This window comes from Labrus bergylta, chromosome 20 (genome assembly GCF_963930695.1).
Source record: "Labrus bergylta chromosome 20, fLabBer1.1, whole genome shotgun sequence".
Lineage (NCBI taxonomy): Eukaryota > Metazoa > Chordata > Actinopteri > Labriformes > Labridae > Labrus > Labrus bergylta.
Window position 1 is genome coordinate 1,050,358 of NC_089214.1, and position 18,813 is coordinate 1,069,170.

Sequence of the window (18,813 nt, forward strand, 5' to 3'; positions counted from 1 at the left end):
AGTATTTCGTTTATTTACAAGGCGCTCATCCAATCCAACTTCATTTGTTAAGCACTTTAAAACAACCAAAGTGCTGTACAGAAGAATACATAAAAAACAGCTCACATGAGATAAAAGAAAACTACATGTGAAATACAGAATCAATGTAAAAGACATAAAACATAAGTAAAATGAATAGGCACGCAAAAAATAAATCAAATAAATAAATAAAAAAGTCGACGTCTTACTGTGTGTCCAAGGGAAAAGAGATGGGTATTAAGAAGAGATTTAAAATAGGTAAACTCCCTTCTTACCTCAGGACTCTCCTGTGTATAAACATATCGAGCCATTCGACAAGGTCTCAAAACTGGATCACTTTGAAAACACCGAGGTTTAGATCTGAATGGAGAAAGACTGTCTTTAGTGTTGATGCATCCAGTGTGTGGATGACCTTCAGAGGATAGCTAAGTCGCCCTCTCTTGTTTCATACAGCGTTTTTTAAGACCTCGTGTCCAAACTACCTCAGCAAGGAAATTGAAACTGTTTCACAATGTGAATTAATTTTAAATGGACATGGTTTACATGTGTGAATATGTGTTTCAGTGTCCAAATGCTGTTATGGTTAACTGTTAATATGTTTATGCTTGTGCTGTTTCTATTTATGTATTGCTGCAGGGGGCACCCCTCGGTCTCTGTAGGTCCTCCCTGCTAAAATAAAGGATAAATAAAAAAATACTCTGTGACATTCAGCAAGCGACTACAACACTCTCAGAGACGAGATTAAAGACCAATCAATCCAAAGGGCAGCCCTCTGTAGGTAACGTTTCCCTCCAGTGCACCAACTCTCGTTTGATCGCCCAAAGAAGAGGAAAGGAAAAGAAGTCAAAGTATTTATATCCTCTAAACATCATAAACACCTGTATTTATTCATTAGAGGTGGAGTAAAGCAGTCAGGCCGAGGTTCACAGAGCAGCTACTTCACAGCCCACAGAGCCAAACCGCACTTTGACTTTGATACATCACGACCATTACTTTGATCGTACACTTCTCCATACATCCCCTGATATCAGGAAGGCTGTGAGAGACGACACAATCAGCTCCCACAGTCGGTGCAGGACATGCCAACCGGATTAAGACCTGAGAGTATTAGTTACATGGGCAGAGTTTCCCCACTTTCTCCCACACAGTACACACACACACACACACACACACACACACACACACACACACACACACACACACACACACACAGGCAGAGGTTACACCTTGCAATTTATCACCACAAAGACTCAAAGACGGCCTTTGTTCATGCCTCTGCAGTGAGCTCTGGGAGAAAAATCTCAGAAAGTACGCATTGGTGAGGAGACAGAAACCTGAACACCTGGCACAAGCTGAAATGATTTACCAGAATTAAATGTTGATTTTCTTTCCTTCTTCCTTTTTTAAAAAGGATTTTTTTTAAAGAACTGTTTGATCGAGTCAGAAGAAGAAGAAGAAGAAGAAGCAGCAAGAGTTATGAAATTAAAATGTCTCGCAAATGCAACTCAAGACGACGAGGTCCAAGCTGCCAAACGGCCTCCTGTTTACAGATCCAGCATGAGCTCAGCGCAGAGTTAGGAGGCGGACAGCTGGGGGACATTAAAAACAAACTCGTCCAGAACTGCATGCAAACAAGGATCCTCCTGACCTCAAGAATCCTCTTTGCCTTGTTCTGGGAAGACTCCTTTACTTTCCCATTTACGCACTGATGTGATGTCTGACTGGTCGACTAATCAACAGAAGAGCAGAGAGGCTTAAAGATGCATGAAGGAAGCTGTGATGACTCTTCATTAGAAGAAGCCAATCAGCCAAAAACAATCTGCAGAGCAATGTTGACCGTTCTCCGTCCAATAAACACAGTGACAGATGAACTCGTTTTATTTTCCCTGAGGCAGCAGGGCCAATAAATCGGTGTCATTTGAGTGATTCCGGGAATCTGGTCGTAACATTTAACCGACCAAAGGAGAGCGTCCAAGTATAAAAAATAATGATATTTCTACAGCAAGGCAAAAGACACAACAGAAATAACCCGTTCTCTCCACATCTGTTCAGGCCTGATGCATTGTAGATGCAAGCTAGCAAACAAAACACAGCTTTGATGCAGTCGTCAATGTCACAATCGATCATCTGCCTTCCCCTAGAAGTACACTTGTGGCTGTAAATCTTTTCATTTTCATCCTAAAAAAAAAATGCTCCAGCAGCCAGTCGGAGTCTCGCAGCCTGTGTGAAGACGTTGCCGCGGGGCACGCTTGTTCTTTTGTCAGGATGAGTTTAGAAACTTCTGGACAGGGGATGTGGAGACATTTTCCGGGCAGAGTAACAAAGGCAGCGCTGTCGGACCTACAGCGAGGAAAACACATCAATGTGTGGGAGGGTTAGCTTGGCACGGCTTGAACATACTCAAGGGTGTGCAGTATTAGCAGGCTAATGGAGGAGCAGGGCTGTGGGGTATTAAATCCTTATTGATGGCTTGTTCAAGTGAGCGTGCTATTAACAAGATCCAAAGACCAGTAAAGAGATGAGTCTGAGCTTAGCTTAGGAGTCAGGTTAAATAATGCACTCACCTTTATAAATCAGTGTTTTACATTTGCTGACTCAAACTTCTTTAAAGGCTTTATATGCGATGTTTTGATCCAGCAGATGTCGCCCTTGAGCACCAGCATGAAACCAAAACAGCTGGCGCTGCATTGTTGTGTTAGCATGCTAATGCTAGCGATCTTTATTCTGCTGGTATCTTCACACTGCATGTAAATTTACCTGAAATGAGCGTGATCTAGAAACACAGTTAAGCAGTGAGTACAGTATGTTATTCTTCTTTTCTCTAGTCCCTCAATTAAACTACTTTTATACACGAGGGGAGGAGTCAGCCGGCCGTCCTGGCGATGTAAACAAAGTGAAGATAGGACTCTGAAAACTCTGAAAACATCACAGACAGTGGGACTCGGGTGTTACACCCATTGTAGACAGTCATGACTCACAGAGTTATTTTCAGAGGAGATACTTGATTTCTACATTTAAGTGAGAAACATCACAGATTAAGACTTCAAAAGTACAAAGTTCATAAATCACAAGGTTCAACATCTTGATGTGTGCAACATGCTTCACTCTTTGCAAAAGTGTCTTCACTTGTCATGAATGTCATCGCTCCATGATAACAATTGCAAACTCTATGTTCCTGTTTTTTTTGTTTATTATTGATTTAAAGATTTGATCTTAATTTAGCCTCTGAATGGAAACTGTTTTTATTCTGGCTTAAAACTACTGTGAGGAATAATTTGGTTACGAAACTGATGATGAGGAAGTAACAACTGGAAGGACGATCATGAGCAACAAGACTAAAAAGGAAAAATAAAGAAATTATGTTTATGCTTTTCCAAAAGTATATCATACATTTTAAACGGGCTGTAATGTTGAGGTGGGTGTTGTAAACTATAGCAGGACAGATTCCTAGCTTTCATTCCCAGAAATAATGTGTTACTACTGTAGATTGTACGATAGTTAGCCAGACATGCTAACAATTGTAGCACATGTTATGACAGAGAGGTTTATCTTTCTCAGACACTCTCAGGATCTTGTATATTTGGTTTGGTTTTCTGAACTATGTGCGGTTTAGGATACAGCCAATTCAACATTTCAGCCCAAAAAAAAATTCCTTAGTCTGTAACCCAATTTGCATGAACCCAGTAAAAGCCTTTTCCTTGTGAAGTGAATATCCACTTCAGACCTTGATATTGAATATCTGTAAACAAAGATCAGACCGAGCCCTCGCTGAAAGAGGTTTGAGAAAGGTTGAGGTTTGAAATTCAGCCTAAAAGCAACATAATCATCTGTGCTGTCTGATTTTAGCAATACAAAAAGTCCAAACTGCATGAACGAGGTGCACAGAGTGTGTGTGAGAGAGAGCTTCCACACACAGTTGCACATATAGGCAGAGGCATGTAGCAGCATGCCGTAAAGCCCGTGAGTGACACTTGCTTTTGTGAGACAAAGACAAGCCGCCGCTCCTGCTGGGCTCAGGATATGAAGCCTGCTTCTGGGCGGGGGGGCGATGGGCTCCTCTGCCAGGGGGCCGGGACCTTATCTTCTTTCAGCATGCCTGGACGGCCTTAAACACACTCTCTTGCTCTTCCTTCATGATAGCCTCACATGTAACACTTTGTTCCCCTCTTTGGTCAGCCGCCTCTTTCAACTTTCTTCATCCACCAGATCTTTGGAGTCTTTTCATCATTTCGGTGCAGGCGGTGTGTGGAGAAGTGGAAGAGAGCGTGTACAATGTTCACTTTCAGAGAAGCCGCTTTAGGGAAGGATGCACCGACTGGGTGTTTTAGCTAGAGGCTAAAATCAAAATCAAATCAAAATCATTTACTGAGAAAAATGTATTTCATTTTTGCCCTGCAAGTCGTTTTAATTTTTGCACATTAGATACAAAATAAAATCCTTTCCAACATCTTACTTTCACATCTCTTTGTGATGTTTTAACAGGTTTCAGCTAACAGGGATCCCTGTGTTTACGCTAAGCGCTAAAAGCTCATTTTTCTATGCTTTATTATTTATAAAAATCAGAAGTGTGAACTGTCGTCAAATATCATACACATGCTGGTGTGTATACATCTTTAAGGTTCTGGGATTAAAAGCCTCTGAGGTCTTTGTGTAAGCTTATGGAGACAGTGAGTTTGACTGTTTAACAACTTCTGAAGTCTGAATATAAATCTTTTTGTAACTAGTTTGTGCGTGTCCTGAAGACGACATGTGCATCACATTAAGCTCTTAAGAGACGTTTGAAAAGCTGAAATATGGAAGAAAATTGAGTTTTTGGCCTTGGAGTGAAAACATCTCAATGGATCCTGCACAAACATTAAATCTGCCAGAGTAGAGAAATATGTCCAGCGATAATTCAAAGGTCCAGCAGTCCTCCTACACACGGGCAAGACCACACATAAAAAAGGTTTGTAAGTGAGCATGGTGACGACATCAGAACGGGTCAGATTAGAGAAGTTTTAAAGGTTAATATCCATCCTTCAATATTTTTGAAACATCGTGCACAAAACCACAACATGCATCATCTCTTGATTTTTCAGTCTGCATTTCCTGTTTGATGGACCACTCTGCTCATTCTTCCAAATTGTGTCACCCTATTCTGTTTCTTTTAGTGCAAAACTTGATCAAAAACAATCTCTTTTCTTCTGCACATCTTTTGTTGTCTTCTCCCTGCAGCAGTTTCCCCCTGTAACTGGGCCACCCAGATTTCCCCGGCATAACTGGTTTATCTCCGTGCCCTCGATGTGATGTGGGCTTAAATACACAAACAGAAGAAAACCACAGAAAGCTGCAACTTATCAGGCATGTTTCAGATAATGCTGAACAAAGACTCATATTTTTGTGTGTTGAAAATGTTCACTTAGAAAAACACATCCTCAAGTTCTCTTCATAATACACATGCACATCCAGAAAACTGTCGATGGGAACTTTTTTAACTCCCATAAAACATGTTCCTGTAAGCTCTGCTTGAATCCATCACGCTCTACTTAAGAGTGGTTTGTTTGTGCTCTAAGATGCTGTAATTCTTTCCTCCCATCAGCAAACAGGCCTCCTCCCTCTCATAATCATCTCCTCAAACTTTTCCTCTATCCCTCCCTCTTCAATTAAAACATTTTCCTGATTTTCGTCCTCAGCTGATGATCAAGCCGCTCCTCTGGCTGCAGAGTCGTCGGGAGGAGCAGATAACACCACCCGCATGTGGAGGACGCTGCGGTCTAAGAAGCGCTGACATTAAAGATCTGTATAGTTTCATAACAACATCCTCCTCACTCTTGCTTCATGATCTTTTCAAACTCGCTCTGCTGAACGAGATCCAGAAGTCTGTTCTTCTCAATGTGCAGAAAAATAACGAGTGACTGATGACTCCAGTTGGAAAGTGAAGGAGCTTTTTTGAGCCACATGAAAGACAATGAGGAGGAGCTAAAGAGAAGCTTAACCGAGCCGGGGTTTCATTAACTACAAGCCTCTTTGCTCTTTGTCTCGGAGCCTATTGAACTCTGCATGCCGCTCCAGCCATCAAACTGGGCTTCTTCTTCACAGGGTAAAAAAGGGGGCGGGGGGAAGATCAGCGACCAGGGGCTGCCGGGCTGTGACTAATGCAAGAGCCTGGTGCTGCACGCTGGTATTGGAGGAGACGACCCTGCCCTCTATGCCTCTGTGATGTATGGCACGACCCACTGTGGCTGCATATAAACTCCACCGCCCCTCCCTGTCTCTTGAAAATCGCCCTACCCCCGTCATCCATTCATGGCAGGTCCTTTTCAGCAGGTCATTGAGAGGGCCAATAAAGAGGCCGACTCATTCTGCCCGTCCTGAAATGTGCAGTGTCAGAAAGATGTGGGGAGACACAGGGGGGGCGGGAGGGGGGCGGGAGGGGGGGTGAGATTCCAAGGAGGCTTACAATCTCCTCACTAAAGGAGACCGAGCTGGACCAACGTCTGTGCACAGAGTTTATGTCAGGAATCATCTGACTTAGAGAGAGAGTGACACAGCAGAAAGAAGATCAGCTGTTGAAGTTGTAGAAGGCATTATTTAATATGAACTGTAGATGTGGGGTGTCAACAGCTGTGATTCTAAATGTGTGGAAAAGGGAGTAGGTCTTTCAGCATGTCTTCTGCCCCTGCTCCATGACATTTGTTATTAACTCTGTCTTTAGACATTGCTGCGATGGAAAAATACCAAAGTGTCTTCCTCTCGCTGTGAGAGGACGCAGGGTTTAAGGTAAAAACCAGTTCAAATAAAACAAATTCCACAACTTAAAATCTGATTTTTTTCCCTCCATGCACGGCCCACTTCACATTCACCACACACACAGATACTGTTTAAGGTTTGTGTTTCTTTTTTCCCACTGGGCAGCCTGTAGCTGACTCTGAAAGAGTGGATGGGTCAGAGCTGTTCCAGGTATCTGACATGGAAAGCTGCTGAGTGCCGCTGTTTTAACAAACCTGGACAGGTGGTTTTTGTTGTTCACTGAAAAGGTTACCATACCATGAGAGGTAAAGTGAAAGGTTAAAGGGGGCTCTAACAGTTAGAGCTGCATGTCTCAAGCTTGGAGCAGCCCCTAAGCTGCTATAGGCTCAGACTGTCAGGACACACTGAGCTCCAGTCTCACCCGCTCCCTCTCTCTGTCTCACTGCATTCATCTCCCACAATGCATGTTAAAGGCTTTACAAGCAGCATTGTTGTGTTAGCATGCTAATGCTAGTGATCTTTATTCTGCTGGTATCTTCACACTGCATGTAAATTTACCTGAAATGAGCGTGATCTAGAAACACAGTTAAGCAGTGAGTACAGTATGTTATTCTTCTTTTCTCTAGTCCCTCAATTAAACAACTTTTATACACGAGGGGAGGAGTCAGCCGGCCGTCCTGGCGATGTAAACAAAGTGAAGATAGGACTCTGAAAACTCTGAAAACATCACAGACAGTGGGACTCGGGTGTTACACCCATTGTAGACAGTCATGACTCACAGAGTTATTTTCAGAGGAGATACTTGATTTATACATTTAAGTGTGAAAAATCACAGAGAAAGACTTTAACAACTGCAGAGTCTTCCATGTCTCATATGCACAAAAACTCCAGGTGAGCTGCATGAGTGAACACAAATGGCCAAATTTTCCTCTGGACTTTACTGCCCAAGGTCAATTGGCGTGTTTCTCTGCAGCTCACACTCCAATGTGCCTCTGAGTGTGTTATGTGCCTCAGAGTGTGAGTCTGTATGATTGCAGAGGCGGCTGCTGGCAGCATGATGGATGAGGAGACGGAGACGTTCACATCGCAGCTTGTGAGTGTATTAACCCCTCTGTACCAAACCTCCACGAGCCTGCACAGAAACACAACTCCACACAGGCTTCACAACCGATGTCATTCCACACACACACAACCACAGTCTTAGCACATTAACAGCCCTCAGACCAGGCTCTTAAATCAAACCACCTCTTTATGTGAGGCGAGACGTTTTCTCTCATGCTTTCTCCTTCTCTTTTATTCTCACATGCAGACACACTCCAGACTCTATGGAACATCTCTCTTTGAAAAGGAGTGCAGATTAACCCCCAAATCAGCCCCAATTTCATGAATGTGCAACTAGTGAGAGCATCAGCTGGTTAACATCACAGGCTGAAAGCTTTTTTACAAAAAAAAGAAGCATTGAGCTCACAGGACGTGGTGTAATTTCGCCCAGATGTGCTCCACAGCTCATCTGACTAATACATGCAGGGAGGGGAATGAACGCTTTGAGCAGTCTGCTCATTTCAAGCTCTGCTGAGACACTTTGTAATCGCACCATGGAAGGTTTTTCAGGTGGTTAAAAGTGCACTTTCTGGACAACCTGCGTTTTATTAATAATCCCGAGTAAGGACAGGGGGCTACTCCATAACAGCAGCATGAGTCGAGGTCAGTCCACGGCGAGGGAAGCACCATGCCTGGATGTCTAAAAATACTGTCCTACATGCTAAAAGTGTCCAGCTCCAGCCAGAGAAGAAGCTTTTTTAGACGGGAATGCTTCTTGTGTTTTTATGGTGTTGTAACCTCTACAACAAGCCTCATTCTGAGGTTTCCCCATGAGAAACTCTAAATCTAGGTTTGTGTTGAGGCACACAAGCTGTTGTTTTTCCACAAAAGCACAAACGTTGAATGAGCTGGAGTCCAGAAGCAGATGAAATGAATTTCCAAAATGTGTGAAACCTGAAAAGTGTGTGCGACTGATAGCATCCACCCAAACAAAGACATTCAATCCACTCTGTGGTCTGTGCACGCACAGGCACACACACAGGCACACACAGACACACACACACACACACACACACACACTGGATTAATTTACAGTCACTGTCAGCAGCCGAACATTTCTCTAACCACTATCTGATATGTGATGAAAAACTGCAGCCAGCAATAAAAGCCCTGGGAAACAAGAGCTCGCCTGTGTGGACAGAACCAACGCTGGCATGAACTTTCCACGACTGACACAGGGTGTGTGTGTGGAGTGTGTGTGTGGAGTGTGTGTGTGCTGTACAGTAGCACATATGATGCACTAGATTTGAGATTAGAGGACTGTCGGTGTGCAAGTTATGGCTTTACAGAAAGGATATTGTTCACACTATACAGGACAAGGAATCCTCAAGGACATGGTGAAGGAAAAGCTCTGTGGACTTTCACTGAGAAACACACCTGTGCTGTGCAAAGTGGACTTATCTTAAATCTGTTAAAAAGTTGCAGAAGGTTGCACGACTTTCCAGGTCACATTGAGAAACTTGTCTTAAAGAGCCAGTTCAGTTCCAGGGGAGGTTTAAAATTGAAATATCGTGCACTGATTGTTTTCACTGTGCAGCAGCACAATATACAGTAATAATCAGCCCAGCCTGGGGGGAATGTACATGAGCAAATATTAATACAGCAAGCCAATTAATTCAAACTTGAAATAGATGTGAAAATATGATAATTGGAGTAAAGCAAAGTCTTTGATCTCTACAGAAAAAAGGAAGTTAGTAGGTCAACATAGCTTCTTACACAGCCTAAAAATAAAATTATGAAAGAGAAACAGCCTCGAGAGTGTCTGTCTTGTTATTTCTTGCACACACAAAACTTTAACTTATATTTAAGGAAGATAAATAAAAGGTTTCATGCAAAAAGCAACAAAGAAAGTAAATCTCGTGCAAAAGCAGACCCCTCTCCACCTGTGTCTGCTAGCGTGAGCAGGACGAGTCATTGTCTCCTGCATGCTTTGCAGAAGCATCTGACTTGTACATGAAGACCCGGACCTCAGCCTGCAGGTCTGGTAAATGCACAAGGTGCTGTTTCTTACCGTTACTGGATGATATCTCGGCTCGTGCATTTGCCACACAGTGCAAAACTAAAACAACTCCAACGAGGAGGTCGACCGTCTTCAGCGCCGCCATATCCAACTTCTGCTTTCTGATTTCCTCTCAATATTCCTCGTTTTGTTAACAGAGAGGTCTCCGTGATTTCCTGCCTCGCTTCCCCCACACGGACTCCGTAACTCCTCTGCCTCTCCTGCTGCTTTTAAAACGGAAACCTGCCTGCGCTGCACTCGCTGCACCGAGCTGCTTTTTTGTTGTCCAGCGTGCGCCACACTGCGCGCTCCTGGAGAGAAAAACGCGCTCGTCCCAACAGCTCTCCGGAATGCACACAGAATAGTACCAGCAGAGGAAGAAAATAAAAGTTCCCAAGTTAAGTGCTCATCCCAGCTGCACGGACTGCTCTCATCCCACAGCTCGGAGGTGCAGTGTGTGTGTGTGTGTGTGTGTGTGTGTGTGTGTGTTCTGCTGCGCTCCTGGTGAAGACGGTGCGCTCCCTCCGTCATCAGCTCCTCCGAGCCAATGGTTCTTCTTCGTCTGTTTGATGCTCAGTGCGTGTGTGTGTGTGTGTGTGTGTGTGTGTGTGTGTGTGTGTGTGTGTGTGTGTGTGTGTGTGTGTGTGTGTGCAGGAGAGGGAGCGGAGGACACAAACACACAAAGCGTCTCTCCGACTGCCTGGGAGACTTTCAGATATCTTGCCTTGGGATATTATGTGCAGCGTGTCTGACAAGCAGCGTGCGAGTGATGTGGAGAGATGCCTTCAGGAGCTGCTGCTGTAGGCCGTCTGTTTGTGAGCAGACAAAAGATGTTCAACATCTTACAGGGTCTCCTTAGGGACATTTTTATTTAATAAGCACGAAGGATAGTGTCTATTAAAGGGCATAAAATGGTTACATTTTATGTGAACTGATTGGAGTTTTGTTTGATTTAAATTATGTTATTTTGTCATTTTTAAAAGAACATGTGAGTAACTTTTTGGTTGTGTTAATTTTGGCACTACCAGGTGATTGAACTGTGAGGGTGCCCTCTTCAGGTGGCTCATAATAAGTAGAAGTACACTTACTCAACCGCATTTATCTTAAAAATGATACTTTAAAGCTCCTGTGAGGAACTTTCAAAGTTGTGTTGGTTTTGACGACCTCCTGTGGACAAAGCCGTACCTCCTATCCCTTTACTGATCTATCCTGGACATGCATGAGAAGCCTTTTTGACACGAAAATCTCATCCTGCTTCCTTTTAAACGACAAAAAGCTGTTTTGTTTGTGCAGCGTGTTGTGACCAACTTCATCTGACATTTGCCCAGCAGCAGTTACAAGCATTAAATCACTTTAGACTTTATAATCGTGTTGCTGATTTTTTCTTGTTTGTTTTTGTCGGCCATATAAAAGGCATCAATATTAATTTCAGGCTGTTGCATTAACAAATTTAAAAAAGCCCTCACAGCTCAAGAGCTGCACAAAACATACTGTCAACATCAGTCAATTTGTACACAGAGAGCAGGTGACAAGACTTACAAACTGATACAGATGATGGATTTTCTTTGTTCCTTTTTCAGAGAACATGAGTTATTAATTTCTGTCAGGACCTAAAGACAATTTACACCAAAATCTTAAAAAGTGGATCTGGAGGAAATGACCAACCCTGACTTTAAGATCTCCCCTCCACACAGAAAAAGTCACATCTCAAGCCGACATGTTAGAGAGAAGAGGCTTGGCAACCTCGCATGTAAGAGAACCTTCTTTCTTTTTTTTCCAGTAGCATTTCTCTCAGCACTCAGGACTCACTTCACTTTTTCTTGCACTCATTTCGCACGGGAAGAATGAGTTGGACCACATGCTTGTTCCAATTAAGACACACTCTGTTGGAATTCAGGAGCCACAAGTCACGGAAAAGCTCAACACTGGGAGGAAAATCTTGCATAAAGGACCAATTTTAAAATGTATCAGGCTAGTTCTCATGCATGTTGAACATTCAAACTATATATATATTTTGATACCAAATTCATTTTTAAGCATCTTAGTGGTTACAAATTGGAATCAAAATCCAAACTGCAGGGAACTAATATTCAGTGAATGTCTAACAGCACACAATTCTGGCTCCCAAAATGAGAACAGATCAATAATTAGCAATTACCTCCATAGCTTTGTCAGTAATTAGTCATTACCTTGATTATCTTCCACAGCCATAGAAAGTCATCTGTCCCATTATCATCACAGAGTTGCGACTGCCAATGAAAGAGTCTGCAGCAGTGGTTACGGGAATTGTTTCTGCATTAAATGAATGCAGCTGCTGCTCTGTGCCAGACCTGTGAAGGGTCAGTGAACATGATTTCACTCCCGAGGAGCCCTTCAGTTTTGTCTTTTTTACCCTGTGATCAAAGTTAACAGTTTGAAGAACAGTATGTTACTCATTCTGAAACAGGCATAGTGAAAGATAAGGAACAGTCAAACCTGAATATTTTAAATAACTATCAGTATAATGAGGCTAAACTTTGACATAAATGAAAAACTTAATACAGCTTATGATACAGTGGAACATAGACTATCTAATAACCTCATCCTGCATCAAGGATTCTGTAATTTGTTGCTTTTCTTCAAGGAAGAACTTAAAGGGCAACTTTAGGTAACCTTCTAATCTTCTACTACTCACCTTACCTGTGGAGTACCACAAGGTTCAATATTAGGTCCCCTTTTATTTCCAGTCCATATGCTTACATCTGGTCAAACTTCCCTTTGTCTTGCATAGTCCAGACAGTAAACACACAGGGATACATTTCCAACTGTGGGACCCTAAAACCTAACTGTTTGATGGCTCAAAATGATCTAAAACTCGATTAATAAAAATAAGAAAAGATGTCGTAAAATACCATCAACTAAATCAATGTCATGGAGAGCTGCCTCTGTGCCCTACAGTATCTGCTTATTGTAAGCACTGCCAAGAGTTTTGGAGAACGTTTTTCTTTCAGAATGAAGCTTTGAACCACAGACTGGGCGGCAACATCTCTTCATGCAGTCTGCTGCTCTCATCACCTTGTTTCACAACTTGAGGGAAAAGAAGCCAAGCTAGTCCTCAGTTGACTAAAGCATCCTCTTTCATTGCTCCTTAAGCCTTAGTTCCCCCCGCTCTCACGAACTCTCCCAGACTCCTCACATGTCTGAGGTAAAACAGGAACAGTCAACCATGCCGTGAAATGATCTTTAGTTTGGCTGGGTACCACACCACACTCACTCTCCCCAGGGTGACCTTACAGAGCATCAAAACGTCTGTGATTAAATTAATAAAAATGAAATGGGCGACTTCCAGAGACATCAAGGCACTTTGATTTGAGGATTGGGGGTAAGTGTAAATTCTCCATAGAGTGCTTAAATGTCTGGAATTTGGTCCCACTTGTTGAGTTTTTCGGAGCAGTATGTCACGGCAGCATTTATGACACTTGGCTGCTCACTAAACAGAGTGAGGCGGAGTGGCAAACTGAACACACCGACAAGTGAACAAGCACCGCTCTGTTTCTGTCTTTCCATTATAGCAACACCCATTATTAGCTTTTCCATTTCACCATTACATTAACAAGACCTGAAAGCACACAATCCTTTGCTTTGCTCTGAGTGGAATATTGAAAAAGGTCGGTTGTTTCAGGGACTATATTTAGAAGCCTGAAACTAAATTCCCCCGAAAAAACTTGCTCTTTTTTGGGGGGTAAACAAGGTAAAATAGGGCTGAATGTGTTTGAAAAGTATAGCTGAGTCTGATAGCACTCTACAGTTTACTCCACTCTTCCAGCCAAGGCATTTTGGACATCTCCCATCTTCATGAAGATGCTCATATGCCAGTGTTTTTCTCTTTCTTTCTCATTATATTGCCCTAGATTTAACATTTTTTCCCACTCATTGAACAGTTTTTATGAAGCTCGTCAGTCCGACAGAAAGGTGTTTGGTCAATTAGAGGCTCAAACCCTAACAGAGATAAGCCTTACTTCATAAAAGATGGCCGACATCGCCACTATAAAAACTGTAATAGCAGGTAGAAACAATGCAACACAGGGTTAATCCAACGAGTTGGCCTCATACATATTCTAGTTTTCTAACAAATGATCATATATTGATCAACCTCCTGTTGAGAAATTCTGTATATTTCCTTTTTCTGTGGCAGAATAAACAACACATCAGAGATCTTTTTATACCAACCCAATTATTCCCCAAAGCCTCATCTCACGAAGTGAACGATAAACTTCAGAATCTCATTAATTCAGCACGTTTGGATGCAAAAACTCTCGTATTTAGAAACATAATCAAGCATCACTTCTCAATGAGGGAAAGCAGCAGAGCATTAGACAGGTCGATATTTATGTGGCAGATCAGAAAGGGGTGTAATTGGTTGCAAAAAAAAAAACCTTTCACAATTTCTCTCTGGTCATAATTAACCTTTTCTGTTCAACAAATGAGGCAGTGAAGACAAAGATAAAACTCTTTTACAGTCCCAAACCAAGAGACACTACACAGGAAGCTCTCCAGCAGTGTCTTCCTGGAAATTTGTAGAAGAATGCTCAACTTTTATTGGATACAGGGAGAAGAAACTGACATTTTCTTATATGCACTATCTGCCCCAGAGGATGGGAAAAACCAATTCTGAGTTATACTGTTAAAAGAAACAGAGTAAATGTCACCTTGCCCTGACTGGGCAGGTTGGGTAACCACCCGTTTCCCAAGCTGCAGGAGGAGAGGGAAATGGGCTGAGTGCTGTAAAAGCAGGTTGACAGCCCAGGATGAGAGAGGACTCAGTTGAGTGGTTATGTAAATGAAGCAGGAGTCAACTATTATTTTGACAGAGGGAGCCCAGAGCTTAAAGGCTGTCACCGCCTGAACTCTTCAGGAGCGGTTTCATCACTCTCACGAGCCGAGTGGCTGGCAAACAAAACGGTGACCTTTAGATGGACTCGGCTCTGTGATTAACAAAACTGTGACAACAATAGCTCTGCTGAGAAAAGCTGACTAATGTTGCTTCACCAACAACAACACAAGGACAAAAAGCTGGTGGAGTGTCGCAGCTCTCTTGTGTGCTATTCAACGGCTGCAAATGACGAAGCTTCCAGAAAAAAAACAACAGGACAAAAAAGCATCGATAGTTTTCAGTCAGCGGGAGATCATGTGAGAGCGTGCAAGCTAGGCAAGGCGAGAGCAAGGCGACATTGTTTGTGTGTGTGTGTTTCCATGCTAGTGTTAAAAGGTGATTGTGTAGGCTATTGATTGTAGTTTTTGTTAGGTCAAATGTCACAGCGTTGAGACAAACAAACACTGATGTAGAGGTTGTGAAAAGGCTGAGTTGGTGTTTCAGTTGATTCACAGAGGATGATGCCCTTCCACAGGATTTGTTTGCACTTGTTAAAATTAGCACCAATACAAAAAAAGATGGAAAATTAACCAATAGCCTAAATATATGACAAACAACCATGCAAAAATTAAATCCATCTTTGTATCATTTCTGCAAAACAAGAAGAATATCGTATAACCTTTAGGAAGCCCTTATCATACTTTACATGATTATGAAACTGAAGGGGTTAATGTTTTTAGGAGCAGAGTGTTTGTTCAGAACATAGAAGCAGTGACCTTGAGAGAATTGTTTAAAAGTTTTCCAGCAGCGTTAAGAATACTGCAGACTGGAACCAGGATAGCTGTATAGAATTATACTAAAAAATGCAGCCTGAGGAAAACATCTGTCTAAACTCTTTTACTGCTTGTCCCAACACTCGTATATTATCCTGTACAGTCTTTATTAGTTTCAAAAAGGTCAAATGTGTCTCTGTTTTTTGCAGAAAAGGCAGAAAATATTAATGGACGAAGCCATCTGTTCCTGCAGGGGGCTCTGGAGGCTCATTGGCAGCAGCCGCCATGCTGGAAATGCTGTCTCAGTCTAACTTTCAGTCAACCTAACGACAGGCTGAGAGCTGGAGCTGAGGCGGGTTTTAAACCTCCTGACAAACCGTTACACCGCGCCCACCTGTCAATCAGGTCAGCTACACGTCTAACTAAGAAGAACACGTATCATTTTTTAAATTAAAAATGGATGCATCCTGAGAAAATTCACCCCCGTACAGTGTGCCCTTTAATAACTAATCAGACCTACAGTGTGTTGTTTTTTTAACCAGGCTGTAAACATGTTAATTTCTTGATTTCAGTCTCAACTCTGTTCTGGCCACATACACCTCTTTTGGCTCTGTAGAGTCGGGACTGTCAGAGGAAAAGGCATTGGGCCAATAAAGGCGAGGGGCACAAACAATAAAACTGTGAAGCAGCTCAAAGGCAGAAATTGATCTTCTGGCCCTCTGATAAATCTCTGACCCAGAATCCACCTACAGACTCAGCAAAGGGCCAACAGTGATGGAGAAGGAGGCTAAGGAGTCATGACGTTGGAGATTGTGTTGGTTAAAGATTCATAACTTCAACTTGAAGCAATATGAGGGAACGGGGCGGGGGGTCGATGGGCTTTTTGAGTGTAAGTGCACACTCTCAGAGCACTCACCTAACCAACAGATTTACCTGACATTTATTATGAATGGGATGGAGACTGCAACGCTTCTAGGTGAGCATTAATTCTGCAACTCCCTATAGACTCAAATCAAAATGTTTTTACTTTAAAGTAGCAATATGTAACTGTGACATGTAACATTTAAAATGGGTACTGCAGTCTACATTCTAAACATCAGAGAGCTGCCCCCCCCCCTCTCTAGAGTGGATGCTCACTCAGGTCACCATGTGGTGGACTCTGAAGCTTCAGTGTTTATCCAGCTCTGCATGGGTCTGTAAACCTTTCTGTGTTCTAACCTCTCTCCATTTTTCAAAAGCATCTCCAATATTGATCCTAGTTTGAGCACGTTTCTGCTCGTGGAGCTTATTAGAAACATGCAGAGGCTTTTTAGGTCGAGTACAATCACTTCTATCTGAACCACTTCTCTTGACCGCTTCCATCGCTGCAACACCTGTTGACCTGATAACTGCTCTCATATCTGACAAACTGAGGGACGTCCAAAACGGCCGTGAGGGGGGGTGTCTTAAAAGCGCCTACCTTCTCTGGTCCAAACAAATCCAGAGCATTCAGGAGCAGAATCTAAAGTTAGAAGGAGGACATACTGGCTGCTGCATTGTTGTCAGAGAAGCCAGCACTTCAACATAGCATGTTTCCTTAATGATCAGAGAGTAAGATACCTTTATTATCTCACTCTCTACACATCTCACTGGTTGCTCTTTTAAGAATACTTGAAGCCATTGACATTAAATAGTACATTATTTTATATGAACCTGTGAAAGATCCAAACATGTCTTGTATGAATAAATGAACTATAGCAGAGGTCTGAGCCATGTTATGAATATTGGAATATAACAGTGAGGACAAAAATCTAACCCCCCGGAAAGTGGACAAATAAACACAGAAATGGGAAGTTTAGAGATGATCATTTAAGTGTTAGGTTCACCTGGAGGGATTAAAATGTTGATGAGAATAACTTTTTAAGTGTTGGTTAAATCATTTTTCCTTTTTCAGTTTGAAATCTCAGCAGTGCAACAGTTTGCCAAGTGTCTGTTGAAAAGGGGATTGGAAATGATAGCACAATGGTTATGGTTCATTTGGAAGAGAAACATGTCCTGATCTTGTAAATCACAATGTGGACTGTCAAATATAAGGAGGCCATCCATGGTGTCATGTGTGATGACAGAGAGCTGAGAAGAAGCCGTGACTTAACATTCGTGAGGTTTCTAACAGACTGTGTGTATAACACCATCTGCTCTGCGAGTCAGCTCACATCACACACAAAGCAGCTGCAGCGTGCTGACTGGTAATAGATTTTCATTTGCAGATAAAATGGGGGCAAACTTTTTTTATTTGCACTTGTGGGGATTAACTCGGATCACTAATGAAGGCAGGACTTTGTTTGGAGGCTTTTTCAGTTCAGTGAACTGGATGTTGTCTGCTTTAGCCAGCTCTTAAGAAACAGCTTAATCATCCGTGCACAAGACATCCACAACCATTTCTGAAAGTAGGGGTACTATGGCATTCTTGATTCACTGCTACACAAACTGTTATAAGTGCACAAAGTGGCCAACATACATTGTTGGGATGAGCTTTAGTGTCCTTTAGATTTTTATCCCCAGGATTCGATCTGCAGAGTCCCTCTGCACCTTTAAGAAAAAGCTAAAGACCCAGCTCTTTCATGAATACCTACTAACTTAATGATGATGGTCTCCATATTATTGATGATGATGATGGTAATGACGATGGTTTTTGTTTGATAACGACGACTTATAAGATGGTTTCTATACTGATTAGAGCTCTCAAGAACTGCCCTCAATGTTGTGCTTTGCCTCTGGTCACTTCCTGTCAGCACCTGTGTGTCCAATCAGACTCAAAGCTGATCGTTTGCTCTTACTCACATTGTTCCCTTTTTTCTAGATCCTTGCTTGTGTTGTTCTTACTCTCTGATGTACGTCGCTTTGGAGAAAAGAGTCTGATAAGTGAATTGTAGAATTGTAGTAGGAAGTTGACATTAAACCTTCTTTTCTAGGTACCACGAGCAGGCCTGATAACTGAAGGCTCTACCTCCCATAGCACATTTTTATAGACTACAGGTACCACAAGATCCCCACAACCAACCAGACATGTGAATTAGTCATCAAAGGAATTGACAAAAATATAGATAAGATTACTTTATAAAATGACTCATTAAGACTGTAAAATGCACAATGCGAGACAAGCTGTGGTGATATACTAATTTATTATATGAGTATTGTACTGGGGATGGATGGAAAACCCTAAAGTGGTTGCTGGCTTCTGTGTGTGGTGTTTTCTTGTTTGTTTGTTGCTATTTTTTTTCTCTCTATTACCAAAAAAAATATGACTTTCATCCACTGGGCAAACAATAAAGTTATCATTTTACTTTTTAAATCTCTCCAGC

At 42.3% G+C, this 18,813-nt stretch overlaps 1 protein-coding gene across 1 annotated transcript in view; it reads right to left on the reverse strand.

Moving 5' to 3' along the window:
• plxdc2b (plexin domain containing 2b) overlaps window positions 1–11,160 on the reverse strand; it is a 91,417-nt gene extending 80,257 nt beyond the window's left edge. Inside the window, exon 1 of the mRNA XM_020655176.3 lies at window positions 9,860–11,160. Coding sequence (XP_020510832.2) covers window positions 9,860–9,953 — 94 coding nt within the window. The 5' untranslated portion in view covers window positions 9,954–11,160. The remainder of the gene's footprint in view (window positions 1–9,859) is intronic.
• Between the last annotated feature and the right edge of the window lie 7,653 nt (window positions 11,161–18,813).